The sequence below is a fragment of the Ahaetulla prasina genome, chromosome 2, assembly GCF_028640845.1.
Source record: "Ahaetulla prasina isolate Xishuangbanna chromosome 2, ASM2864084v1, whole genome shotgun sequence".
In the NCBI taxonomy this organism is placed as follows: Eukaryota; Metazoa; Chordata; class Lepidosauria; order Squamata; family Colubridae; genus Ahaetulla; species Ahaetulla prasina.
In genome coordinates, this window is record NC_080540.1 from 17,131,391 (window position 1) to 17,158,883 (window position 27,493).

The 27,493-nt window shown below is 42.7% G+C and overlaps 1 protein-coding gene across 1 annotated transcript; it reads right to left on the reverse strand.

Moving 5' to 3' along the window:
- Positions 1-1,585: 1,585 nt before the first annotated feature.
- On the reverse strand, positions 1,586-24,963 carry TUBB (tubulin beta class I). Its single transcript, XM_058170366.1, has 4 exons — positions 24,698-24,963; positions 7,421-7,529; positions 5,309-5,419; positions 1,586-4,328 (listed from the first exon to the last, which is right to left on the reverse strand). Exons 1-4 carry the CDS (start codon positions 24,752-24,754, stop codon positions 3,271-3,273), a joined length of 1,335 nt encoding a protein of 444 aa, XP_058026349.1. The 5' UTR covers positions 24,755-24,963; the 3' UTR covers positions 1,586-3,270.
- Positions 24,964-27,493: the final 2,530 nt, after the last annotated feature.

Sequence of the window (27,493 nt, forward strand, 5' to 3'; positions counted from 1 at the left end):
CTGAGCAAACCCAGAAGGCAGTCCGTTTGGCACAGTACAATCTTGTCGCCGTTCATTGACATCTTTAACTGATGTCCTCCATACATGCTAGGCTCTTTTTCATGGTTTTGCAAATCCCAGACGTTTGGAGGGCACTCAAAATTGTATTGAAGAGAGCGCCTGTATGGTGTAGTTAAAAGGGGCTGGCTTAGAAACCAGAGAGGCTGCGAGTTCAAGTTCTGTCTTAGGCATGAAAGCAAGCCCATGGGGAGACTTTGGGCCAGTTACTCTCCCTCAACTCAATCCGTTGTTTTTTTTGGAAAATCGGAGGAAGGAGTATTAGGTATGTTTTGCTGCTTTGTGTTACTTATAAAGTAATAAAGATGGGATAAAAATTAATAAATCTCGGCTGATCCTCACCTCAATTCCAGCAGATTCTGATCTCTTTAGGACATGGTAGTAGTAGTCTCTCTGTGTGTGTGTATGTGTTTGGAGGGGAGAAGGGGGAGCAGCAGTAAATCTTGAGGTCTAGACACTAGACTGGGAACTCCTAGGAGAAATCTTTTAACATGCTCATTAAGTTATCTGGAGGAAACATCACTTGAAGCAAGCTGCTGTCTTTAGGCATCTGAGGTTTGATATAACTGAGCCATAGTTCAGTGTTTAAACATCAGCCTTTTCTGGATAGGCCAGGATCAGAGCCCACCTACCCAGTGCATTAACCAGCCCTCCCCATGAAATCTAGGTTTCTGCCGGTACAGGGGAAGCAGACAGTGACTCAATAAAAATATATGAATATTATCTAAAATACCAATGGAGTTATGAATATTAATTAAAACGTCAGTGGAGTTAATCAGGGCAGACGCCCATTAAGCCAACCAGCTTCTGATAAATTGCTTCTAGAAAGTCCCATCACTCGCGATGGGTCAACCTGGCTGGCCAGCAAAGTTGATCTAACAAGGTAAGGAATAAGGAACATGGCTGCTGAATTAAATAAGTTACAGTGTATTGTTTAATGCATCAATATTGTCTCCCCAATGGTGGGTGACAAACGACAGCACTGTGGTCTTTTCTTTAAAAAAAAAAGACCGTGTTCCCTCCTTTCCGGCATTTTCCCATGTAAATAATTTACACCTCTATAGCTGGTAACATGGTGGGAACACAGTGGCTCAGATGCTGAGCTTGTCGATCAAAAGGTCGAATCACTAGTGCCTTGTAACGGGGTGAGCTCCTGTTACTTGTCCCAGCTTCTGCCAACCTAGCAGTTTGAAAGCATGTAAAAAATGCAAGCAGAAAAATAGGGACCACCTTTGGTGTGAAGGTAAGTGTTCTGTGTGCCTTTGGCGTTTTAGTCATGCCGGCCACATGACCATGGAGACGTCCTTGGATAACGCTGGCTCTTTGAAACCGAGATGAGCACCACCCCCTAGTCAGGAACAACTAGCACATATGTGCGAGGGGAACCTTTCCTTTTTAGCTAGTAACATGTTTTCCAGTCAAACTTTGCTGATCAGATTTCCAGATCTAACCAGTTAGGAAATTTTTTAATGGGGTGAATGAGGCTCTTCCCACAAGGTGAATGATCAGATTCACTCAACGCAAAGAAAACATTAAAAAAAACTTTTATTTGTTCACAGGACTTTTCAAATATGAACAGGGATTTTTTTTTAAGAAGAAAAAGCAAAGAAGGCCAACGAGTGGAACAGGTGAAAAAAAAGTTGGATCAACAAGCAAGAGAAAGGCAGGACAGAGTCCATGCATCTTGGAAGTTGCTGAGTTGAGAAATACTGATCTTTTAGGGGTGACCCAGCTGGCCAAAAATTCTCCATCTAGTATTTGGGGGCAAAGAGTGAATGTGTCTTATGCTCTTCCACTTAGCCACACTAACAAAATGGCGTCCCTATACTTCATGCTTGCTACCACTTAAACAACACATTGGCCATCTACGTCTGCAACAAGATGGCAAATCATGTATTATTAAGTAAACCTGAAGCAAATATTTGAACGGGGAAAGATCCATCCCATCATGCATTGCCCCTTTGCTTTGCACATCCTGGAACATTTGAACTTCCTTCATATTTCTTTTTGGAGCAGACATACCCCTCAAACACATCTATCTCTACACTTCTCCCTAAAACAAATTTAAATCATTAGAACTTAACATGGCACCTTCCCTCCTTCCGATTTAATAGAATTGCTTCTTTGAGCAGCAATTAAGTGAAGTATCTTTATAGCACCTAATTTGAACCAGGTGGAAGTGAGCTTCCTTTTTAGTGCCATCTTATATTAAAATTCATTCTTAAAACATGCATGTACTTTTATGGTCCAAAACTGACACCGTCCCTTAGAAAGGCCTTTAGCTTTTCTGCCTTCATTGCCAAGACAGACAAAAGTCTCAAATGTTATTGAGGACATTTGCAAATGGGACCCTTCTTTGGAAGATGGATGGAATTGTAATCAAGAGAGGTTAGCAATGTTCTATTAAGAATTCAACAAAGATTAGGAGTTAAGATTAAAGCTAAAGTCTGAACAGATGTCCACTTTAGGAAGCAAAATAGTACTCTGAGGCTGGACCGTTGTGGTTGTGTTGTTTTTTTAGTTTTGGCAAGACGTGAAGCTGTGATAAATATCCTTAGATTTAGTCAGAAGATTTAAAACACAAACCCCGAGTGGGATAAGCCGGGTGTGGTGGACAGATGGGACATGAACACTGATGAAAGAAATAAGAGAGCCAAATCCAACCCACACAAGGATTTTTCCGTTGCAGATTAGAGGACGAACGCCTTTAAGGCAAAGACAGGAAGATGAAAAGGAGCATTTGGCAGAACAAGGAAGCGGTTCCATTTTAAAGGCATCACTTTTCCCCTAAAAACAACTCTGCTCCAAACTGTCTACTTCCTTGTCGTAGCTGGAAACCCTTGAAGCTGCAGTTTCGCTTAAGCTGGCAATAGAGATATTGAAGGTTGGGGAATAATAAATACAGTAAGAATGATAGGCAAGGAAAGAAGTGCATATTTTTTCCCAGTGTTTCATACAGCCTCCCCTGACCTGATTTTACTGGGTACCTGCCACAACTAAAAAAAAAAATTACTACACGTAAAAGCCAAGCCAACTTTAAACCATCATTAGAGGCTGCCCTGTAAGAAAAGTCTAGAGAGAAAAAAAGAGAGATGACAGGTTAGGTTTTGAGAAGAAGGAGAAGGAAACAGAGGGTGGAGATGCAATTTTTTTTTTAATTTTTATTTTGGGAGGACTTATTGAACAGGAGTCGAAAGGGCACGAGGTTTGATCTCAAGCTTCTTCCTCCGCCTCTTCTCCAAAATCCTCCTCTTCCTCAGCTGTGGCATCTTGGTATTGTTGATATTCAGAGACGAGGTCATTCATGTTGCTCTCTGCTTCTGTGAACTCCATCTCGTCCATGCCCTCGCCTGTGTACCAGTGTAGGAAAGCTTTACGGCGGAACATGGCTGTGAACTGCTCGGAGATGCGCTTGAAGAGCTCCTGGATGGCCGTGCTGTTGCCGATGAAGGTGACCGCCATTTTCAAGCCACGGGGTGGGATGTCGCACACGGCCGTCTTGACGTTGTTGGGGATCCATTCAACGAAGTAGCTGCTGTTCTTGTTCTGTACGTTCAGCATCTGTTCGTCCACCTCCTTCATGGACATGCGGCCTCGGAAGACGGCGGCCACCGTTAGGTAGCGTCCATGGCGGGGATCGCAGGCTGCCATCATGTTCTTGGCGTCGAAAACTTGCTGCGTTAACTCGGGGACTGTCAGGGCCCGGTATTGCTGGCTGCCGCGGCTGGTCAAGGGAGCAAAGCCAGGCATGAAAAAGTGGAGCCGAGGGAAGGGAACCATGTTTACAGCAAGCTTGCGGAGATCGGCGTTCAGCTGTCCGGGAAAGCGGAGACAGGTTGTGACACCACTCATGGTGGCAGAGACCAGGTGGTTAAGATCCCCATAGGTTGGAGTGGTCAGCTTGAGGGTGCGGAAACAGATGTCGTAGAGGGCTTCGTTGTCGATGCAGTAGGTCTCATCTGTGTTCTCCACCAGCTGGTGGACAGAGAGGGTAGCATTGTAAGGCTCCACCACGGTATCCGAGACCTTGGGAGAGGGCACCACGCTGAAGGTATTCATGATACGGTCAGGGTACTCTTCGCGGATCTTGCTGATCAGTAAGGTGCCCATTCCAGACCCGGTTCCACCCCCTAGAGAGTGGGTCAGCTGGAATCCTTGCAGGCAGTCACAACTCTCGGCTTCTTTCCTCACAACATCTAGGACTGAATCCACCAGCTCAGCACCTTCTGTATAATGACCTTTGGCCCAGTTGTTACCAGCTCCACTCTGGCCTGAAATGTGCAGAAGATCGGGAATAAATCATTAAATTGGGTTAGGAAGCCAGCTTTCCCTTTGACTGCTAGCGACTTCTACTTTCCTGGCCTTTTCCCATCAAATTTATATAGATGATCTTCTTGGACCTGCAACGCTATTCTTCAAACTCGCCATAGGAGGAACCTTCAAACCTTTTACACTCATAAGAGAAACTTCCTAACATGAGGGCAATGAACAGCCACTTATCTGAAATAGTGTAGGTTCTCCTCCTTGAGCGGGGGGACTGGGCCAGAAGACCTTCAAGGTCTCTCCCTGCTCAACTCTGCTCCGCTCCGCTCTACTCTTACATCTTGTATGAATCCAAATTCTGAGATCCTGGGGATACAGCCCAATTAAAGTAGGGAAAATCCATCCATATCTGTCAAACGCCTTTCTCTTAGAGGGGCTCTGGGCGATGACTATGCAATGGTTATTTGGTTTATCATACCAGACTCGTCCACTGCAGCCATGGTCTAAGCCAAAGCTGGCTGAGGAATTCTGGGAGTTGACGTCCACAAGTCTTAAAAGAGCCAAGTTTGCAGACCCCTGGCCTAGCACATCTGGAAGGCACCAGCACTTTAGGTATAAGCGAACTGCGACAGTCCCCTGAAAATTGGGTGGGCTTCAATTCCCAGAATCCTTTTTGTGCCAGCTCAGGAATTCTGGGAGTTAAAGTTCACACAAGCGGAGAGATCCAAAACCTGGAAAGGAAAAACTGAACATTCCAGAAGAAATAGCTACTCCAGCTTGCTCTGAAAATCACTTCTCTTTTCTTGCCCCTCTCTATTGTGTCAATGCTCTGCAAAGTCGTCTTCTCTTCCTTCTTTAATAGCAACATAAATTATCAAGACACATTTGACGAAAGGCGCTGGTTGTTCAAACCTAGTCTAGTCCCCCTATGTTTTTCCCCCATCAATTGTAAGTTACAAGTAGTAAAGGGAAAGAGGTAGATATTTACCAAATACGAAGTTATCTGGTCGAAATATCTGTCCAAAAGGTCCGGAACGCACGGAGTCCATAGTTCCTGGCTCCAAATCAACCAAGATGGCACGAGGGACATATTTGCCACCTAGAGAAAGAAACAACCAACAGGTGTAACAGAAAGTCCATTGCAGTAGCAAACTAAGGTTCCTCTGATGAAGGACCAAATTACAGTTGAGTTCTAGCTATCAGGCAGCTTGCTTCTGACTAGTTGTTAAGATTTCAGAGGAGAGGCTGAGCGTTGGTAAGGCAGTCAATGAATTAAAGGATGCCAGGCATTATCTATAGCAGGGGTCTCCAATCTTGGTCCCTTTAAGACTTGTGGACTTCAACTCCCAGAGTTCCTCAGCCAGCTTTGCTGGCTGAGGGACTCTGGGAGTTGAAGTCCACAAGTCTTAAAGGGACCAAGATTGGAGACCCCTGATCTATAGCATTGATTGGGGTCTCCAAACATGGGAACTTTGTGGATTCCCCAGCCAACACAATATGGGTGGCTGAGGAACTCTGGGAGTTGAAGTCCACAAGCTTTATAGTTGCCATGTTTGGGAGATTCTCGATATATAGGATGGGTGGAAGTGAACACAGAAGCGGATATCAGAGGTACAAAAAAGAGGGAGAGATGGAAAAAAAGAGGCATTTCCATATGGCATTAAAATTATTACAAAATAGTTATCTTTCCAATACTTGTTGGTGTATACCTTTCTCAATCCAATTTATTAGTCTATCTTTGTACGGTAAGCTGAAGTTTAAACCTGAGCCAGGCTTTTTCATTTACCGTATTTTTTTGGAGTATAAGAGGCAACTTTTTCCCCCAAAAAAGAGGGTGAAAATCTGGGTGCGTCTTATATTCCGAATGTAGCTCCGCCCAGCTTCTCAAACAGAGGGTTCAGAGGCTGAAAGAAGCTTCAGAAAAGAAACCCCCAAACAGAGCTTCGGAGGCCTTTTTTCTCAAGTTGTGTTTTGGAGGCTTTCAGAGGCAGAAAAAAGTTTTTTCTGAAACAGTTTCAGAGGCAGAAGAAAAAAAAAGCAAGGCACAGAGCTCACAACCAAGGAACTTTATTTATTATTTATCTATTTATTCAAGCGGGACTGGCATAATAGCGTTATTAATTTTAAATTGGGTTTTTATTGTCTTAGGGTCTTAATTTTAATATTGGCCTTTTGTAATTTGCTTAGTTTTAAATTTTGGTTTTAAATTGTATGTATATCAATTTTTTATCTTTGGCTGTACACCGCCCTGAGTCCTTCGGGAGAAGGGCGGTATAAAAATTTAATAAATAAATAAATAAATAAAAACTTGTTGCTAAAATTCACCTCTGGGAACAGCTGATTGGGGGTATTCCAGGAGGCCATCTACCCGCCAATCAGCTTTTTTCTTATTTTCCTCCCCAAAAACTAAGGTGTGTCTTATACTCAGAAAAATACGGCAATACAGGTAGTCCTCAAATTACAGCCGTAATGGGGTCTGTCCATTATGGTCAGAGGTTGTACAACTAGTTTTCTGTCACATGACGGCCTTGATTTTACAAATTTTTTGCAGCAGTTGCTAAGTGAGTATGGCAGTTGTAACGCAAATGCCATGGTCATTAAGCAAACCCAGGGTTTGCTGTGGAGGCGTGGTTTTGCCAAAAATCAGAAGTACCAATTTTCAGCAAAACTGTCATAAAATGCAACCACATGACTGTGAGATCTGCAAAATCTTAAATGCAGTTGTGTTGCCAAATGCAATGGTCACTTCACCACAGGAATGGGGAAACACCATCAGAATTTTGGATCTGGGTCATAAGTCCCCTTTTTGGGGTTGGTCGCAAGTCGAGTGTTAAGAAATAACTCTTAGTAGGTTACTTTTAAGTTCACGAAACAAATACTGAAATTCTTAGCAAGCTCAGACTATAACTTCCTGCCTGTATACTTATTTCTATATTCCTCTCATATTCAATTTTAATGTACAAGGACGTAACAGAAGGAAGGATTCTAGAGGAAACAATGAGGAAATTCCACAAGGGCTCGTATTTATTTGTTGGAAAACATTTGGATCAAATCATGCCAATACAGGGAGAGAGAGGAGGAAGAGGAGAGGAAGGCTTACCAGTGGCCTCATTGTAGTAAACACTGATGCGATCCAGTTGTAGATCACTGTCACCATGGTAGGTTCCAGTTGGGTCGATTCCATGTTCATCACTGATCACTTCCCAGAACTTCCAAGGATAAATAAAAAGAGAAAAGATTTGGGTTAGGATGGGGGTGGGAGAAAGCTGTATATTCCAGCAGCACATTCCAACTTATTTACACAAGGAAGTATTATTTTTTTCCACTTTCCAGGTTATATGCCAATTTTCCATTCTTAGACTCAGACATTCTTAGAACAATCTGTCAAGAAATTTATCTGCCCAACACTGTGAGACACACCCTTAAAAAGTCCCAAGTTTTCCCCAGCTTGGTACTCTCTTCTGTGGTAGACTAAAACTCTCCATATGCCTTCCCACGGCAAGACCTGCTGAGCCTGGTGGGGTTTCTCCACAGAAATGTCACATCTTGGAGAACCTTTCGACACTTTATACATCCTGTGCTACTAGCCAATTTATAAGCTGCTTAGTTTTATGCAGGGCCCAAGCATTTTGGACACAGAACAAGGAAGCTGTGAAGAGATGCCGTGCATGTTTTCCATTCGGGAGACCCACCCCCTCTTTAAATGCTTGGTTTCTCCAGTATGAAAGAAGGAACACAATCCACAAAATCTCTACCCTAATTAGAAACCACCACCCTCTTTCTCTAATCTGGTGCCCAGCTGTGATGGGATCTCTAGCCAGCACAGTGCTATTGGTAGGGAATTCTGAGGATGATAAACCACCTGGAGAACAGACCATTAAAATGAGAGCTTTTCTATGAGGATAGGTAAAAATAAAGGTTCCCCTCGCACATGTGCTAGTCATTCCTGACTCTAGGGGGCGGTGCTCATCTCAGTTTCAAAGCTGAAGAGCCAGCGCTATCCAAAGACGTCTCCATGGTCATGTGGCCGGCATGACTCAATGCCAAAGGTGCACGGAACACTGTTACCTTCCCACCAAAGGTGGTCCGTATTTCTCTACTTGCATTTTTTTATGTGCTTTCGAACTGCTAGGTTGGCAGAAACTGGGACAAGTAATGGGAGCTCACCCTGTTACGCGGCACTAGGGATCTGAACCGCTGAACTGCCAGCCTTTCACTCGACAAGCTCAGCGTCTTAGCCATTGCGTCCCCTTCTCAGAGGATACGGTGGGAGTTCCTTGTGTGTCCAATCACACTTGGCCAATAAAAATTCTATTCTATTCTATTCTAAAAATACAAGAATCTCTGGCACTGAACCAAATCATATTTTTGCAGTAGACCTAATTGGCTGCAGGCACCTTTGAGCCTAAAGCTCTCTCCCTCGCCTTCAAGGGCAAGATGAGTGAATTCAAGAAATTGTTAGAATTCATTGCTATCCCTTTTATACAGTTCCAAGCTGGAATCTGGGCACCATAAGTAGACTTCAGAGTTCTGCTCCCATCCAGGCCTGGACATGCAATTAAGGGGAAACCAACATGAATGCAAGTGAGAAGGATTTATGCTTATTTTAACAGGCCCAGCCACCCTAAGGCACCAATGATCTTCACATTAATCACAGTCTCCCCTTTTTTAAAGCAGCAACAAAAACTTCCCTCTCAAAGGACAGAGGAGTTGACTAAGCAGCTGCAAGAGTCATATAAAGTCTGCTTTGTTCTCCTGAAGGCCAGGCTTCACAAAGTAGCTCTTAGCTGCAGTGTAATCGTGTCCGTTGGCATTTTTCTCCCCCCCCACCCAATCCATCTTACAGGTGCAGACTACATGTCCCACCATCCCCTCTTTAGAAAACAACTTTTCCTTGCTTATTCATCAGAGGCTTCTTCCATTTACTATAACGGGTCTCCAACCTTAGCAACTTTAAGATTTGCGGACTTCAACTCCCAGAATTCCTCAGCCAGCAAATTCCGGGAATTGAAGTCCACAAGTCTTATAAAAGTTGCCAAGGTTGGAGACCCCTGCTTTAGAGAGGGTAGTAATTTAGACTGTGCAGAAATGAATAGATTGACTTTGATAATTAAAGAAAGAGAGGAATCGAAATATTTTAAGATATGGGGACAATTTTACTGTTGGTTAGAGAAGAGATATACATAGGGCAAACAGATAAATGTATTAATAAGAAATAAAAAATATGGGGAGAATGTTACAGTAAATGAATGGAAAATATTAAGAAATGATGAAGATTGGAGGAGTAAGAAATCACAAAAGACCTACCTAGATAATACATTGAATGATTATGCATTGTATGTATGTTTGTTTATAAAATAAAAAAAAATGTTTATTAAAAAAAAGTGCATGGGCATTTCGAAGCAAGGTTTTAAGATTGTATAAGCGCCCATGATGGTGAACCTATGGCTATGTACGTGTGCTATAGGTGGCATGCGGAGCCATATTGGTAGGCATGTGAGCTCAGCTCCGCCAGCTGATTTTGGGGCCTTCTGGGCCCACCCGAAGTTTCCTGCCTCTGGAGAGCCTGAGGGGGTGGGAAGGCCCAATTTTTGCTCTCCCCAGGCTCCAGAGCCTCTCTAGGAGCATGGGGAGGGCGAAAACTGCTAGAGAGGCTCTGGAACCTGGGGAGAGAAAAAAACGGGCCTACTGGAACCACCGCGTGCCAAAAGTGGGGGGAACGCGGGGGGTAGCACGAGCATGCGCAGAGGGAGGGGCGCATAGAATTTTGGGTGTGGGCACTCGTGCACGAGCCCCCCTGCGCTCCCCTCGCTTTTGGCACTCGATGGCAAAGAGGTTAGCCATCACTGGTATAAGCTGTGCTCAACAGTCCAGGATTCTCATTCTTTCTGTCCTTTTTCCACAGCTTTGGCCCAGACATGTTTCGCCGCTTATTAAAACAAGTCCCAAATCTTTGACTATTCACCAGCACTCACATATAATATTTCAGTCAATTAACCCAACTACAGCAATAAAACTAAACTGGCTAACAATCCATCATAACAGGAGGTATGTTTCCGGATTTTAGGAAGACGTGTTACAAACCAGCTAGTTTATTACAGGTATCAGTTTAATGCATAGCTAAGTTAACATATGTTTGGCTTAGTATGTTGTGCAAGCCCAGCTCGTTTTTAATAAACCTAACTGACTTAACATGTACCATGATATGCTAAGTTATAAAGATTGCATGAATGAATGAATCCATATACAGGTACTCCTTGATTTACAATAGTTCATTTAATGATATAACAGCGCTGAAATGTGACCGACTCTTTTTCATACTTATGACCTTTGCAGCATTTCTCTCCATTGTCATGTGATCAAATTCAGATGCTTGACAACTGACACATATTTATGATGGTTACAGAGTCCCTGTGTCATGTGACCCCCTTCTGAGACCTTCTGACAACAAAGTCAATGGGAAAACCAGATTCATTTAACAACTGTGGCAAGAAAGGTTGTAAAATGGGGCAAAATTCACTTTTTAACAAATGTCTCGCTTAACAACAGAAATGTCGGGCTCCCTTGTAGTCGTAAGTCAAGGAGAGAACAAGGCGCCTAGTGCAATGGCCTTCCTTTGGGCCATAGTGACCATTATTATTATTATTTTTTGCTAGATGCCCACTACTTTTAAAGATAGCAAATAAACCCCAAATAAATCACATTTTGGCTTAGAGCCATTCGTAACGCCAGTTTGCTTATGCTATTTGTGCGCAATCAAACCCACAATAAACGTATTTCTTAACCTGGCAGGAAATATGCCCTTTAAATAACTCCCCTCTTTGGAGATTGAGAAGAGAGATGGGTCTCACTAGCCTACCAGCTTTTATTGCATAGGCGGCTTGTATCTGCGCCTCCAAAGGCATTGTTAATGTTTTGATTAGCTACTCAAAGCAGCAGAGAAAAAGTAACCGCTTATAATCATTCCTGGGGAGATGAGAGGCAGATGGAAGATTTTTCACTATTTCACTCCAAGCAAGCTTTTAAAAAATAGACCAGGATACCTAATAAAAACATCTAGAATTGGATCCAAGCAAGCATCTGCTGACTAAGGACTGTAGGAGTTGAAGTTCAATAAATTGGTGGGGGGAGGAGGAAAAAGATTGGGGAAATTACTCTTTAGACTTGGAATTTATCATACATCTGTATGCCTGCTTTGATAGAATAGGGGATAATTAAAGAACTAAAAACAGCCATTTTCCAATTTAGTGCCTCTCTATTGGCTGGAAATTATAATTATAGTATGAAGAGAAAATAGACTTGCTGTTCCAATTTCCCCGAAGAGCGTAGGGAGAATCTAACTCTGCAAACAATTCAGCATCAATTGCAAAGATGGGTGCGTAGCTGACAAAAATGCTAACAATACAGAAGCAACTTCTAAGCATTGGACTATTTTCCAATGCTACAATGAAATTGCAGGCTATTGCAACTCATCTGTATCAAAAGTGTTACATATCTGTATTTGTATGCTATTTCCTAGACTGTATCGATAGATCAACCCATGGATTATTAAGGACCATCTCATACTTCTCCTAAGCCTCCTGTCTTATCTATTTAAAGATGAGTCACCTCATCTGAGCTGGCTCTACTGGGGCAGAGTGCGGGAGTGTAGAGCAAGAGTTGGCAATGACACATTAGCTAAACAATCAACCACGCTACTTGTGGGGTCCTTGATACTCCTTGAGCTTGGTTGTTTTCTTGTAGATATGTCACTACCCACTTACGATTAGATGGTGTTACCTAGTGTCCGCTTATGTGTAAAGTTCAGATTCCCTCATTTCTAAATTTTCTTTTAGGAGCACTAAAGCAACTGGATCCAAAAGGAAAAAGTTACTGTTAATCATTTAAAAAGTTTCCCTGTCCAGTTGTGTCCGACTGTCTCTAGAGATGTGATGGCGAACCTGTGGCATGCGTAGCCGTAGCGGTGGGCATGCGAGTTCAGCTTCATTTTCGTGCCTTCTGGGCCCACCAGAAAAAGGGGAACAGGCTGTTTCCTGCCTCTGGAGGGCCTCCGGGGGTGGGTGGGTGGGTGGATGGGTGAGGAAGGCCATTTTCGCCCTCCCCAGACTCCTAGAAAGGCTCTGGAGCCTGGTGAGAGAGAAAAACGGGCCTACCGGGCCATCGCATGCCAAAAGTGTGAGGAGCGTGGGGGGGGGGGTCGCATGTGCATGCACGGGGCACGTAGAATTACGGGTGTGGCACGCGCGCGTGTGACCCCCCCCCCACTCTTGGCACGTGATGGCAAAAAGGTTAGCCATCACTGCTCTAGAGCAGGGGTCTCCAACCTTTCAGACCTCAGGGACCACTAAATTCATAATTTTAAATCCCGAGGACCACTAATATGATTTTTAAAAAAAAGATAAATAGTAATTAGTGCAATATAAAAAATGCAAATAAATTTTCTCATGGACCACCAGTGGTCCACGGACACTGGTTGGTGACCACTGCTCTAGAGCATGGTGCTTATCTCCGTTTCCGAGGGAGCCAGCGTTGTCTGAAGACGTTTTCCGTGGTCATGTAACCAACCTGGCTATACACCAAAAGCACACAGCATGCTGTTACCTTCCCACTGAAGTGGTACCTATTTATTTACTTGCATTTGCATGCTTTTGAGCTGCTAGGTGAGCAACAGCTGGGGTAGGAACAAGAGCTCATTCTGTTGTGGGGTCTCGAACCCAGCTGTCAAGCTTTCTCGCTGACAAGCTCTGCATCTTTTAAGCACTACTCTGTGATAAATAAATAGGTAGGAAGCAGGGGGCCTTCTCTAAATCCTCAGTAGGATCCATCTCAAGATGCAGAAAAACAACTTCTTTTTCACTCTCTAGGCCAGGGGTCATCAACCTTAAACACTCAAAGAGCCACAAAGGTCCTAACCAGAAGCCCCTCCCCCCCAAGGTCAATTCTAGAGTGTCCTCCTAGTGTGTCATCCTTTTTCCTCTACCTGTCCTAACCAAAAGCCCTAACAATTGTGGAGCCGACTGGCGACAGGGAGCTGCAGCAGAGGGATGAAAGAGCCACATGCGGCTCCAGAACCGTGGGTTGCCAACCCTTGCTCTAGGCCGTGATTATCAGTGGTGAGGAAAAGAAACATTCCAAGCATTTTTCTAAAACTAGTAATGATTGATTTAAAGGACACGGGGCCCCATGAACAGCCTCTAATCATCCCTGCCCTTATGTCCCTCGAAGGAACATTTTTACAAAGACTTGGAAAGAAAGAAGACACACTTTCTAGAAGGAATTGTTTTTGCTTCTTGCAACTGAAAGGGCAAAGAATCTTGCAGGATCTGAAAGGCAAAACTTGCTTAATAATGTCCAGTGGAATGTGCTGTCTTTTGAGATGTCAAAGCATTCTGACAGGGTTCGTGCAAACTTTTAACTTAACCTTGTAAAACAACATGGCTAACCTGTTTTAGCATGTAATTGTTGACCTGTGTAAAATCTAGCTCTTTAACGAAGAACCTGCCCAGACAATCTTTTCCAAAAAGATACTGATTTCAGACAATGCAATGGGGACCTTCCCAAGTCTGGTGTCTTCTAAGTGTACAGTAAAATCCATCGGTCCAGGAGCCCAGCCTAAGCTTGAATGTTTCCATACTAGTTCATAGCATGTCTTCCGACTCCAACCTACTTTCTCCACTCTTAATATATGCAAAGTTCCTTCTTAAAAGAGCAGACAAAGGGGGCACAGAACCTCTTAGGGTAGGATTGTCAAACTCACAGCCTGCGGGCCAGATGCGTCAAATGTTGGCCACACCCACCACCCATTTTAGCAGAAGGGGGGAAAGTCGCGATGCATCACATGATGATTCAAGTTTGATACCCCTGTCTTAGGGCAGTGGGCTCCAACCTTGGCAACTTTAAGACTTCTGGACTTTAACGTGGCTGACTGATGAATACTGGGAGTTGAAGTCCACAAGCCTGAAAGTTGCCAACGTTGGAGTCCTGCCTTAGGGTTTGTAGACAATTTGGAACGTTCAGACCACATTGATTGATACTTTCTCAAAATGCCCGCCATGTTGTGTCTATTCACAAAATGGCTGCCATAGCAAGCATCTTTGTCCCAAAATACCCATTTATCAGAAGGCAAACAGGTGGATCTGTTCCCTAGAACCCTTGGAGATGATATTCACTTTTTTGCATTTCTGGACAGACAGGCACATTCCTACACATAATGTTTGCATTGTACTGTTGCCATCCAATATTTTTATTTTCTATAAATGCCCTTGGGAATAGTGTGATATGCCAAAACCTTCTTGAAAATAAAGCTGCCAGAAACACTTGGTTGACAACTAATTAATTTTCATTAAAAGAATCCAGAACATAAAATGCAGAACTAGTGAGGAGGAGGGGGGGGGACGCAACATGTAGGCCCCAGCTGAAAGATTTATCGGCACTATAATTCTCTTAGATATGCCTTGCTCTCTGAGCAGAAATTCCTCTTCCTCAAATAAATTGCTCAGTCCTTCTCTGAAATCACTTCATCCATGAAGCCAAACAGTAAAAGAAAGGGGAAGTATTTAAGCAAAACTTTGAACCATAGATTGGACAGGGAAGGGCTCAGTAAGCAAAATCAATGGACAAGTAAAAGCTGAAAAACCCTATTAAAAGGCCACAGAAAATCTAACTGTGTCTCCTCCCTGCCCAAAAATTCTATGGAAGTCTTATAATCAAAAATCCTCCTTTAGAGATCTCCAACCCCAGTGTTTTTCAGATAAATAAGACTTTCAATTCCCCAAATTCAGGGATTTTGTCAATCCCCAAATGACAAACTGGTATAAAAACTGCACTAATCTATCTAATTCAGGAAAATGTAAGAGGAGATTCATACGAATGCACCTTTAACCCAGTTCCAGCCTCCTAAGGAGCTGGCACCTGTATTCTTTCTATCTAAATGTGAGGATTAATAAAACCAAGTTACCCCAGAAAGTCTTTAAAGAATAAAAGGTAAACTCTCCTTCAATGTAAGTTGACTCTTGGCTATTTCATGAATATGCCCATGTAATTTTGTGGCTGACAATATAGAAAATTTTCAGACCGTCCTTGGCTTATTTATTTATTTATTTAAGAGCTGTTTGGAGTTATGACAGCACTGAGAAAAGTGACTTAGAACTGGTCCTCGCACTCATGACCATTGCAGCATCCATGCAGTCACGTGATCAAAATTCAGACACTTGCCAAACAGCATATATTTATGGTGGTTGGAAGGTCCCGAGGTCACTTGTAACTTTTCCCAGAATCTCTTGACAAGCAGTCCATGGAGGAAGCATATGTATGATTCTTTTTAATGACCACAGCACAAGTTCATGAAATTAGCTGCCGCTCACTTCAAGAGCCATGGTGGCACAGTGGTTAGAATGCAGCGTTGCAGGCTAACTCTGCCCACTGCCAGCAGTTTGATTCTGATGGGCTCAAAGTTGACTCAAGACTTCCGTCCTTTCGAGGTTGGTAAAATGAGGACCCAGATTATTGGGGAATAATATGCTGATTCTGTAAACTGCTTAGAGAGGGCCATGAAGCACTGTGAAGCAGTATGTAAGTCTAAGTGCTATTGATATTAACAAACACATTACTTAGCAATGGAATTTCTGGTCCCAAATGTGGTTGTAAGTTGAGGACTACCTGCATAGCATTTATCTGAGTTTTTTTTTTTTCAACTTTCTAGTCTGCTCACCAGCCAAGAACTTGATGTAGGCTTATTATCTATGAATTCACTAAGTCTAGCCCTGATAATATTCCAACCCCAGGCAAGGTTGGATTCTTGAGATAATACAGCTAAGGGACAATCCAATCAACTATTTTTTTTTCTTTGCATGGGTCTTCCAAACTCCCATTATGCATACGTCATCTCTAGAGTAATGTCATGTTGGTTAATAGTTAACATAAATTACCAATGTGTGTAGACAATTATTCCTAGGAGAATTCAATTAACTTATTCGAATTGCCAAACTTTCTGATCGACAAGCTCAGCGTCTTAGCCACTGAGCCACCTAGTCAGGACAATGATCAGAAACTTGTCTTTTTCTACAATGTTAAAATTTGGGAATCCAAAGTATTAAGTGTTTGAGAATGGTAATTTAAGAGGAATGAGAGAGAAGAGTACACGTAGACCTTGACTTAAGACCATAATTGATCCCAAAATTTCTGCTGCTCAACAAGACCCTTGTTAAGTGAGCTTCGTCCCACTTTACAGCATTTCTTGCCACGTTAAGTGAATCACAGAAGTTGGAACACGGTTAAGTAAATCTGGCTTTGCGTGACAGAAGGTCGCAAAAGTTGGATCACACGATCAATTGCCAACCACCCTAAATACAGGCCAATTTCCAAGTCATAGGGATGCTGCAAATGGTTGTAAAAAATGGTCCATTTTCAGTGCCGTTGTAACTTCGAACAGTCACTAAACCAATGGTTGTAAGTAGAGGACTACCTGTGAATCATTCTGATACAGATAGGTACAGAAGAAGAGTGTTGGAGAAGACAACTAGAACTATTTGGGGAGCTTCTGGTTGCCCAACTCTGGTTAGGATTATGGAATTTACTTTTTTATTTACGCATACTCCTCATGATCGCATACTCCTCATGATCGGTTGTCTACAGGTAGTCCTCAACTTACAACCACAAGCGTGACTGGAAATTCATGAGAATCAGATCATAAGCTGAGGTGCCCCATATGACGTTTGTAACCATTGTTAAGTTGAGGCACCCATGACTGGACTCCAATATTACAACCGTTTTTATAACAGTTGTTAAGTGAATCAGGTATAGTTATAAGTCTGAACCCATTCCCCTAAATGGGCGTTTGTGACAGAAACCATCAAAAGAACACCACAAATTGTCACGGGACAGGGATGCTACAACCATTTGTGAATTGGTTGCCAAATGCCCAAAATGTAGCCAGATGACTGCATTTTACAGGGGTACGTTAAAAAAAAGGCTGGAAGTGCATTATAGGCCATAAAGCACTTTTTCTAAGGAATTCCTAACTGTGAACCATAATTACAGAATATACTCCATGAAGACCTCTCATGAAGACATCTCAAAACAGAGAGAGCTTGCTCCTCTTTGCTTGTGCCACAAAATTCGGCAAATGTGTGTGCTGCATACATTAGCAATTCTTTTGAAAAACAGCCTCACATTTTCCTGGAACTATATGTAACAGCCTTTGCGACTGATTCTGGGAAATGATGCAGCTGCTTTAAAGAGCTGCACAAAGGAGCTGGACTCATAGCCCACTCCCCTTTTTCCAAAACACCATTTTGGAATCCAATCTAAGGCACCATACAGTCTGGCACAATAACTTTCTTTCATTGACAGCGTTGCTATGGAAGCAGACAATCCGAGACAGTTACAATGCGGTAAATAAGGCTAGTAATGTGGTTGACTGTGGCTACTACGTGGACAGTAATTCAAGAAAGTATTTGGTAAGGAAGTGCAAAATTCATGAATCCAAGTAAACAGTGTACCAGAGAAGTTAGAAATACTTTTTTTACCTTCAAAACAATCCATTGCAGGTGCATTTTGATAGTTTTCAGAAGTAAATATTCCCAACCGGGAATAATTTACTGTCAGAAACTCCTTATCTGGTCCCAAAATGGTACAGTTCAGTAAGAAATCTGGAAAAAACTGCAGATCGTTCCTATCTTGGATCAATGAATTCTGCATATCCTTAACATTCAGGGTTTTAGGTTATAGGTTTATCATTAACATCCTCTGCCAAAGTCTTCTTTTACTGTAAATCCTACATCTGCCCACTCCAGTTTTCATTATTGTGTATACAGACTAAAAAAGGAACATTTTCAGATTTGCCATCCTATACCAGCTGAAGCATTAGGAAGGCCCCCATCATTGCTTTAAAGAGGTGTTGACAGGATCCATTGTGAAAATTTTGAAATGAATAAAATGTTTTTCATTGTGACCATTATCATCATAATCATCCTCACTGCTACTAGTGCTTATCAACCTGGAACATCTTTTAAGATGTGTGGGAACTTCAGTTCCCAGGTTGGGGGATTCTGGGAGTTGAGCTCCGCATGTCTTAAAGGTGCCAAGTTTGAGAAACACTTGACTTACTAGCACTACCAGGCCAAATCAATTCAATCTAGAATGCAGCCTTTCCATTGATGATTATGGATTGAAATCCACCAATTTGTTAGAATGTAAATTTTTTTTTTCAATTTCTTGAAAAACTCAAGAGTGCCAAGGGTGAATGAATGAATGGACTACCTTTCATACTTAATGAGATTGGAACCTGGATGTCCCCATTTCTAGCCCAGCGTTTAATGTAACTTAACTTATTTATTTATTCCAACTTCACACTGGCTCTCATAAACTCCATCCATTTTTTTTTAAAAAAAGGTTCATTCAATCCGCTCAGAAGCCCTCCCTTGCTTTCCTATTTTCCAGTTCTCTGCGAATAAATGAAATACCACTCTAAATTCAGTTCCTAGTAGCCCTGAATAAAGGGAGCACTTAGGTGGCCACTTCTCCTTCAGGTTCAAAATCCCATTTGGAGCTTGACATGTCAAATAAGTTAACAGAATAACAGCGTTGTAAGGGACCTTGAAGGTCTTCTAGTCCAACCTCCTGCTCAAGCAGGGGTCTGCAATCTTAAAAACTCAGAGCCATTTGGACCCGTTTCCCACAGAAAAGAAAACACCGGGAGCCACAAAACTTTTCCCGTGCCCGACTAGTTCTTGAGCGGCCACAAAACTAGCATGTGTAGTTAAACGTTCTGTTTTCTTCTGAAACTTTTTTCTTTTTTGGGATTTATCCATGGTTGGCCTACCCTGGAGTTGAAAAGCTCAACAAATCGTGTGCTGGCGGGTGTCACACACTGGCTATTGTGACGCATATTTTGAGCGACAAGGAACTGCAGCAGAGGAGTGAAAGAGCCACATGAGGCTCCAGAGCCACAGGCTGCTGATCCCTGCCCTATACTATTCCAGACAAGTGGCAGTCCAATCTCTTTTTAAAAGCTTCCAGTAATGGAGCACCCAGAACTTCTGAAGCGAGCCGTTCTACTGGTTAATTGTTCTCACTGTTAGGTTCTAGATTGCTTCCCTCCTTGATTCATTTCCATCCATTGTTTCTTGTCTTACCTTCTGTTGCAATAACCTAATCTCAACCCTGTAGACCCCAGAACTAAGAAAATGTATTGCATAGTAAAGTTGGGGACAGCCAAAGGTATCATGACTCTTAGCTATGTTCTTCTCAGATCTTCTTTGGTCTAGTAACTTCCAAAGCAGTGGAGAAAGAAAGCATAGAGTGAAACATGATGAATGGTGTTCCCTAAAGCATCGAAAAGGAATGTGCTCTTTTCATAGCAATGGGGGAAGAACAGAGTAGATACTTCCAAGAACCAGACTTGGCTTCAAATGCCTTCCTTGTGGGTAGCTGAATCAATAGCCCATTTATAGTTATCCAGCTTCTAGCATAAGCTTGCTACTGACATGAGCAACGAATGAGGGGGTGTGGCCCATTGGCTGCAATTACATATATTAAGGATTATAATCAAATATGGCTTTCATTCATTGTAATACTTATAACATTTTACTCATGTATATTTATGTATGAATATATGTCCTGTAGGCATTTCTTTCTTTTTGTAGTTTTCTGTTAGGTTTTACCCCTCCCCAATTTCTATATAACTTTCTATAAATATTGTTTGTATTCAATTAATAATTTTTTAAGTTTCTATTGGTTGTATACGGATTTTAAAAATCCTCATTCAGTCATAAGAGATTCAGTTAGAAAGGATTATGCGTGTTGTAGTTTTAGAAACACATTTTTGTCTTCATAGGGATGTACTCCCCCCCCCCAAGGCAGATAGTAATGGTATTTTTGAAAGAAAGGCAAGAGATATATAACCCTCAGATAGTAAGGTTCCTTCATAGTTTGTGGGCAAAGACAGCTGACAAAATTGTTGTACTTTGTGCCTAAGAGATTGCTTCCAATGACCTTGTTCTTCCCAATGTAAATCACTTTTGTCTTCAATTTCAGATGTTTTTACAGGCACTATTTGAAGAAGAAGAAGAAACCTTGGCTCCCAAGGCACTGCAGATATGTGGCCAAACACACCCAAGGCACTGCAGATATATAAATTTTTAAATACACTAGTGGGGAGGAAGGTGGGGAATTGGGTCTAGCCCCACCCCAACTGCAGATCTAATCAGGAGGGGGGGGGAGACAGCATGCAGACAGACAGTGGTCCAAAAAGCCAATGCACACCATTGGAATGTGCATGGATTCCAAAGCTAGGAACTTTAGAGTTCCAGTGGGAAGATATTGTTCTAAAGGATCATGAGTGGGGATTCTTTCTTTCTTGAAAAAAAAAATGCTGCTGCTCTTTATCTAATAGAGGAAGCCTGCAGCTCACTTAGTCTGCTTTTAATTCATCAGGTGCCAGCAAAAAGCTGCAGACACACCCTCACGCATGCCGAAGTGGATGCGTATACCGCAACGTAGGTCATGTAGAGGTGATCAGGGTGGGGCAGAGCTGGGAAGCAGCAGACACTGGATCCCGGAACACCCCTTAAATACCTCTTAAACAGCCTTCTAAGAACAATGCAGCATTTTGGAAAATAAATGATCCCTGGTATTGATTTTTCTTTCCCCTAAATGCCAAATGCACCCTAGAACCAGTTTACCAGAAAGAGAACAAAGCCCAGAAGCCAATTCTACAAATTGTAGGATTCTGCTTTCTCATTGTATCGCTATCATTTATCACAGACACAGTGCAGGTGCTGGATTATTTTTACTACTCCTAAATCCACTGGCAATCCCCTATTCCATAACGTCTAAAATTATAGCATGATCTAGTTCAGGGGAAAAAAAGGGGAGGACAGGAAAAATATAAAGTATGAGTTAGTTATGCCTACAGATCCTTGAGATAACAATCTCCAAGATAGGAAAGCCGATTTTAGTTCCTGTCCTAAGGATACAGGTGAATAGTCCTCTCTAGTCTTTTGATGTAAGTAGCACAAAAGGAGGAAAAAAAACTGACTATCAACTCAATGGATACAGCCTATTGTCTGCTTGGTACAATGCCCTAATTTTAAGGGGTGGGCTTAACATGTGCCAGAAACCCTGATTCACCAAGGATGTCGGGTAGAGCATAATCCAACAAGCTTCTGAAGTGTAGCAACACACAAACTGTTCAAAAGTTTGATTTTCTCAAAAAGGCTTTTTTCTCTCTGAAGGCCTAACTGGGCATCCTTCCTGTCTTTCAACAATGGATGCAGAGCATCCATTGGAAGGGACCTTGGAGGTCTTGTAGTCCAACCCCCTTGGCTCAGGCAGGCAATCAGAATTTCTCACACAGCCAGAAATTTAAGAAAGCAAGAGTTTTTTTTAAAGATAAGAGTTTTTTTTTTAAAAAAATGGGGAATATGGTGGGTGGGCACTGACAACCAGCCATTGTCTCTCTAGCTATGATCTCCCATTCTTTTTTTTTTTAAGCCTGCTCAGCTGAAATGTAACTCAAGGTTTTTAAGAACATCTGTTTTATTCCTTTCTACAGGCTAATTCAAGGGAAGAGAGCAACAGGACGATTTCAACAGCTTGTGTGGGAGGCTTTTCCTATAATCGGGATTTACTGCATGTGAAAGCAGTGGACTGGCCAAGGATCAGGCTCTGAAAGTAATTCTGGGGCTTTTAGCCAGTTCAGTCCCCCAACCCCCCAAAAAAGGTAAAATAAAAAAACCGTTCTGGTATGTAAAAAATTAACCATTCCCCTGCGAAATCTCCACTTCAACCACATGCGAAATCTCCACTTCAACCACACGCCTCGCTGCCATCTCCACCCACCCACCCACCCGGGCGTTGTTTCTTCCCCACCCCCTTTTCTGCTTTCAGAGACCCACCCGGTCATTACAGCGGCCATTACAGGCGCCCACAAAACCCCGTGTCTGCAGCTGCTGCAGCCGGGGCAGAAGTGCGACCATAGGGCTGGAAGGAGAGCTGGGCCGGACGGACAGACAGGCAGACAGGATGGAGGGAGGGAGGGAGTGAAAGGGAGAGAGAGAGAGAGAGAGAGAGGCGAGCGCGCCCAGCGGCCATGTGCTTCCCAGACTGCAGACAAAGACGGCTGGAAATGGTGGGCGGGTTAAAAAAAAAAAAGGTGGGGGGACGGAAGATTTGGCGCCAGTAATGGCATCCGTTCTGCAGTAGAGGAAGTCGATTAAAAAAAAAAAACCACCATTGTACTGATCAAGCTTTGCAAGCCAAGTGTTGTCCCTTATGGTTCTTGATGAACGTATCTTTTCTTTTATGTCCACTGAGAGCGTATGCACCAAGTCAAATTCCTTGTGTGTCCAATCACACTTGGCCAATAAAAAATTCTATTCCAAGCTTTCCTCAACTTGGCGCCCCCAGCAATACTCTCTCGACTCCAGCTCCCATCATCCACCACCACCCCACACCCTCTCAAGCATGCTTGCCTATGAGGGAAGGAAGCCCAAGATGTCTGAAAACTCGTTACAAGGGTTATTTTATTTTTTTTACACTAGGAGGAGTTCCCTTTCCAAGCAACTTTTCCCCTTTTGTAACATTTCAGGCCTCGGGCTTGCAACAAAATTACTGGAGGCCGCGGTTTCCCCCCCCCCCTTTTCTTTCTCCTGGCTTAATCCGAGGTTATTATACTAAGAGGTGCAGCTTCCGCGGTTTGGGGCAGGGTGGCTTTAAGGAGGGCTTAATTTCAAGATGGGATCTAAATGTCAGATAAGGACTTACAAGTCACGGAACCTCTCGACACTCCTAAATAAATATGTTAAATATAAATATATTTTAAAATATATTTTTATTTATAATATAAATATAAATAAATTTAGGACGACCTTTTCTAAAAAAAGGGGGGGGTAGGATTTCCCCTAATTTAAATGCTGTTTTATTCAATCCTAACAAAAACGGATAATTCAAACCGAATTCCGGATCCTTTCCCCCCCCCCCCATGTTTGTGGAGATTTTGGATGGCACATATTATGGAAATAAAAGGATTTGCTTTTTAAACGCCTTTCAAGGCATACCTCGATAAGTTTTAAAACGGGAAGAGCGCTTCGTGGGACCTACTCCCGAGTAAGCCTACCCGGAGTTTGGCTCACCACGTCTTGCAACCCCAGCCGTGCTTACTATAGGAAAGGGATTCAATTTAGTCTCCTAAATTGGTGAGCCGCGCCTCTGGTCGAAATCCCAATTTGGATCCTCTCTCTCTCTCTCCTTTTGCCTCGATCCCGTCTCTTAACGGATCAGGAAATCGGGGTGGGGCTCGGATAAAAAAAGTGGGGGGAATCAACCGCGTGGACACAAGACGATCCCATGGACCGTAATCCGTTCAGAAGAAACCGGGATTCGCTAGTCGCAAAAAAAGAAAAGAGAAAGGGACCGATACGGCGTTGTTGGATTTAGGTGGGGAGGCGGGAAGGGAATCCTGTGTGCGAATCCTCCCGTCTTTTTTCCCCCCCGCTCCGGCTGAGTTCAATTTCAAGCCTGCTTGACCCACTTCGCTTTTTCAATATCTATATAACTATAGAGATCGGCTACACACACAAACACACACCCGCCCTTTCCATTCCGGCGCTGAGTAAAAAAAAACACAAAAGCAACAACAACAGGGCTTTTGTTCTCGTTTTGTCACTCGATTCGGCTCTCTTTCGAAATTGCACTTCCTTTCCTCAGCCGCTTTGGCGCTAGAATTTACAGGCTACGCCGGATTATATCTGGCGGGCATTTGACTCCCCCCTCCCCTCCCCGACTAGAGTGGTGTCCACGGACGGACCTCTGCCATTAAGGACCTAATCCCATTCATTTCTAAATCACAGGATTAAAAGGGAAGGGCGAACAAAGGCAAGGGCCCCTCCCTTTAGAAGGGAAATTAAGTTAAGATGGTTTTAGCGGGGGGGGCGGGGGGCGGGAAGAGAAGGGGGAGCCTCTTGCCCCAATCTTTTTCCCTCGGATAGCGGCTTTAATCTAGAGGCGATCCCTTTATATACGGTACATATATTTATACATTTATTTGTATTTATTATATATATATAAAGGAAAGCACCGCTGTAAAAGGGTTCGATAGCGATCACACCGGGTGTTGTTTTTTTTTGCAACGGCGATCGAACAAAAGGTTTGCCCCGCAGCCCTTAATTTCAAAATTTAACGCAGCCACGTGCTTCTCGCCGCGGGAGCACTTCCGTTTTGCCACCGTGGCAAGGGATGAGATAGAAGCAGCATGGCAAAGCGTTTTGAGCCGTTCCACCTCCCGCTGTTTTTTCATCTTGACTATATTACACGTTTAACGCCGGATGGGGTGGACGGGGGAGTGGAGAGAGAAAGAGAGAAAATTTGCCAGCCTCACCTTTGCTCCGATCTGGTTACCACATTGCCCAGCTTGAATGTGTACGATTTCCCTCATTTTGTCTTTTGCTTCTTAATGCCTCGCCCGCACTTCTGCTTTTTAATAATAATAAAAAAAGAAGATTGTGCTAGCCGGACGCCGCTGCTCCTTTAAGTATAATTTAGAACGTTGCGGAGCTCAAGGTTCTCTTCTCCGAACGCGGCGGCAACAGCGAAACGTTCTAAGGAAGATAGCTGGGTAGCCTGCGGAGAACCAGACAAAGCTTTTATAAACTGGCGGTCGGCTCACGCTCTGATTGGTTGAAAGGGATCAGGAGCGCGCGCTGATAGGGCAGAGGGGGGGGCCACGAAGAGCCACGTGGTAAAAAAGGGAGGGGGTGAAGGCAGAGTTGGGGTGTGGTCGGTGACTGGAGGGAGTCGGGGAGAAAAATGCGATCTCCCCCCCACTTTTTCTTTTTGTGGCGGTGATAAAATGGGAAGGGGCGTTGGAAGGCTTGGCTAATGGGCGAGAAATGATAAAAACCAACAACACATCGTCCGTCCTCTGCATTACAGCAATACGCCACGAGATCCCGTCCGCTTTTGTGTTACGTTCAGTGGGTGATTCTTTCCTTGCTGTGCTCGCCGCCCTCTTGTTTTAAAGACTTTCGGGCATGTATGGGGGTGCAAAACGCATTTGCTGTAATGACTTCATTTTTAAAAGGCTTCATGGTTTCTCAAAATGCCTAGTTAGCGAAACGCCCTTCTTTGTGGCGTGTTGCTTATACCTATCGGGAATAGGGAGGGGTCTTTCAGCGTTTGAAAATGGAGGGGGCAGAATATTATAGTTGGATGTGTGTATGTGTCCCCCTCCCAATCAAGGTATTTATTTAGCCTGGAAAAATGCATTATTCCTTGGTACTAAGGGTTCCCATGAAAGATTAGGAGTTAACCTCTTATACAATGATCTTATTCTTGGCTTTATCTAATTTCTTGTTTTCATGCTATTTATTTACCCTATCTTTTGTATTACTGCTGTAAAGTTGGGCTTAATAGGAGTACCTAGAGTAGTCTAGTTTTCTACAGTGTGGTCCTAGGACCCACGCGCCCACCCCCTCCATCAAAAATCCTCTCAAGGATTCTCAAAATCAAAAGTATTTGCCAGTCAATGTTGAATATATATATATACATATAAAATTTATGTGTACCCTATCACTATCATTAAGTGTTGTACCTTATGATTCTTGATGAACATTTCTTTTATGTACACAGAGAGCATATGCACCAAAGACAAATTCCTTGTGTGTCCAATCACACTTAGCCAATAAAAAAATTATATTCTACTCTTATTAAAATCCCATAATCCTGAGATGCAGTTGTGACTGTGATTGTGTCAATGTTAATTTTATACAGTAAATATTTATAAATATCACCCTAACAGACAAAAGGCTCTTATCCGTTATTTTTAAAAATGAGCAGGAGCCCTGAGAAAGAAAAAGTTTTAAGAAACTGGTTTTGGGGTAGCACGATATTTAGCCACCCTGCCACTGACGGCGAACGATAAAATGTTTTATAGTCCTAATGTGAATTGTGCAATATGTACTGCTAATTGCATTAATGATTTTGGAGATGTCATAGTTTTTTGCATTAATGCATTGTATTTTAATATGGACCCTTGAGGGCATATCTTGCTAGGAAGAGATAACATTGCTGACAATGAACCAGTAATAGTATTATGGGGAAAAATTGGGCGGGATTTAATTAATACAGATTGAAGCTTATTTATTATTCCTCCCCAAAAAAAGAGAGAAAATGCATTTGGGGAAAATTGCAGGAGGAGAGCTGCAATAGTCTAGGTTAGCCAAAAATCAAGGAGACCGTAGTGACTGTTTAGACCCACCAATATTATTTAAAAACCTTTGAATGAACTGCAGCTCCTTGAAACATTATATCTTTTAATAAAATCTTCTAGTGTATGTATGGTGGGTGGGGAGGGGGAGAAAGAAGGCCAGCAAAAAGAAAGACATTTCAGAAGTAAGCAAAATCAAAATGTTACACTTTTCCTTGGTGCGCGCTAATTATTAACCTAGAAAATTAGCAATTCATGTTTTGTACAGTGTTTTGTACATAGCGAGCAATCTTGTTTATTTCTGGCTTTACATTTTTTTTAAACTCTTTTTTTGTCTTAACCTTTTCTAGTTTCTCTTAAGCTTTTAGGTAGGTAGAAACAAATCTGACATTCCGTTATGTCACCATATACGAGGTTTTACATTGCTTACACCTAATCATTGAAAGGAAGGATTTTTGTCTATTATTTTTCACAGTATATACCTGATATACAATAGAACTAAAGTCAACTAGAGCAGGAAGTCCCCTAATAGTTCATATGCAGCCCTAAACAGTCAAACCATTAAAGAAGAAATAGCTTACCGTTCAGACACTAATTCTTGATTTGTGAGGCTGCCTACTATATATTCCCTCAGCTATCAAAAGTATTTCTCTGTTGATTTCCCCCAGGAGCTTCTTACTCTCTGCTCAAATTTCTCTTTTGTTTCCTCAGCCCATAAATTTTCATGGCATGTTCTTTTTCCAAGCTGCTAAATTGCTTTTTCGTTTAAAATCCCTAAGTTACTACCTGCAGTGGGTTGTTGTTTTTTTTGCAGCAGTTTCCTTCTGCACATGTTAAGCTCATCTTTCCTGACTCATCACTACTTTGGGCTTTCTCTATTTTTATACCTATGCCTGTCCTTGCTCCATTCCCCATAGTTGTTGTTTTTTTTTGGAAAACTCATAACCCTGCTGAATAATAAAAGCCCAT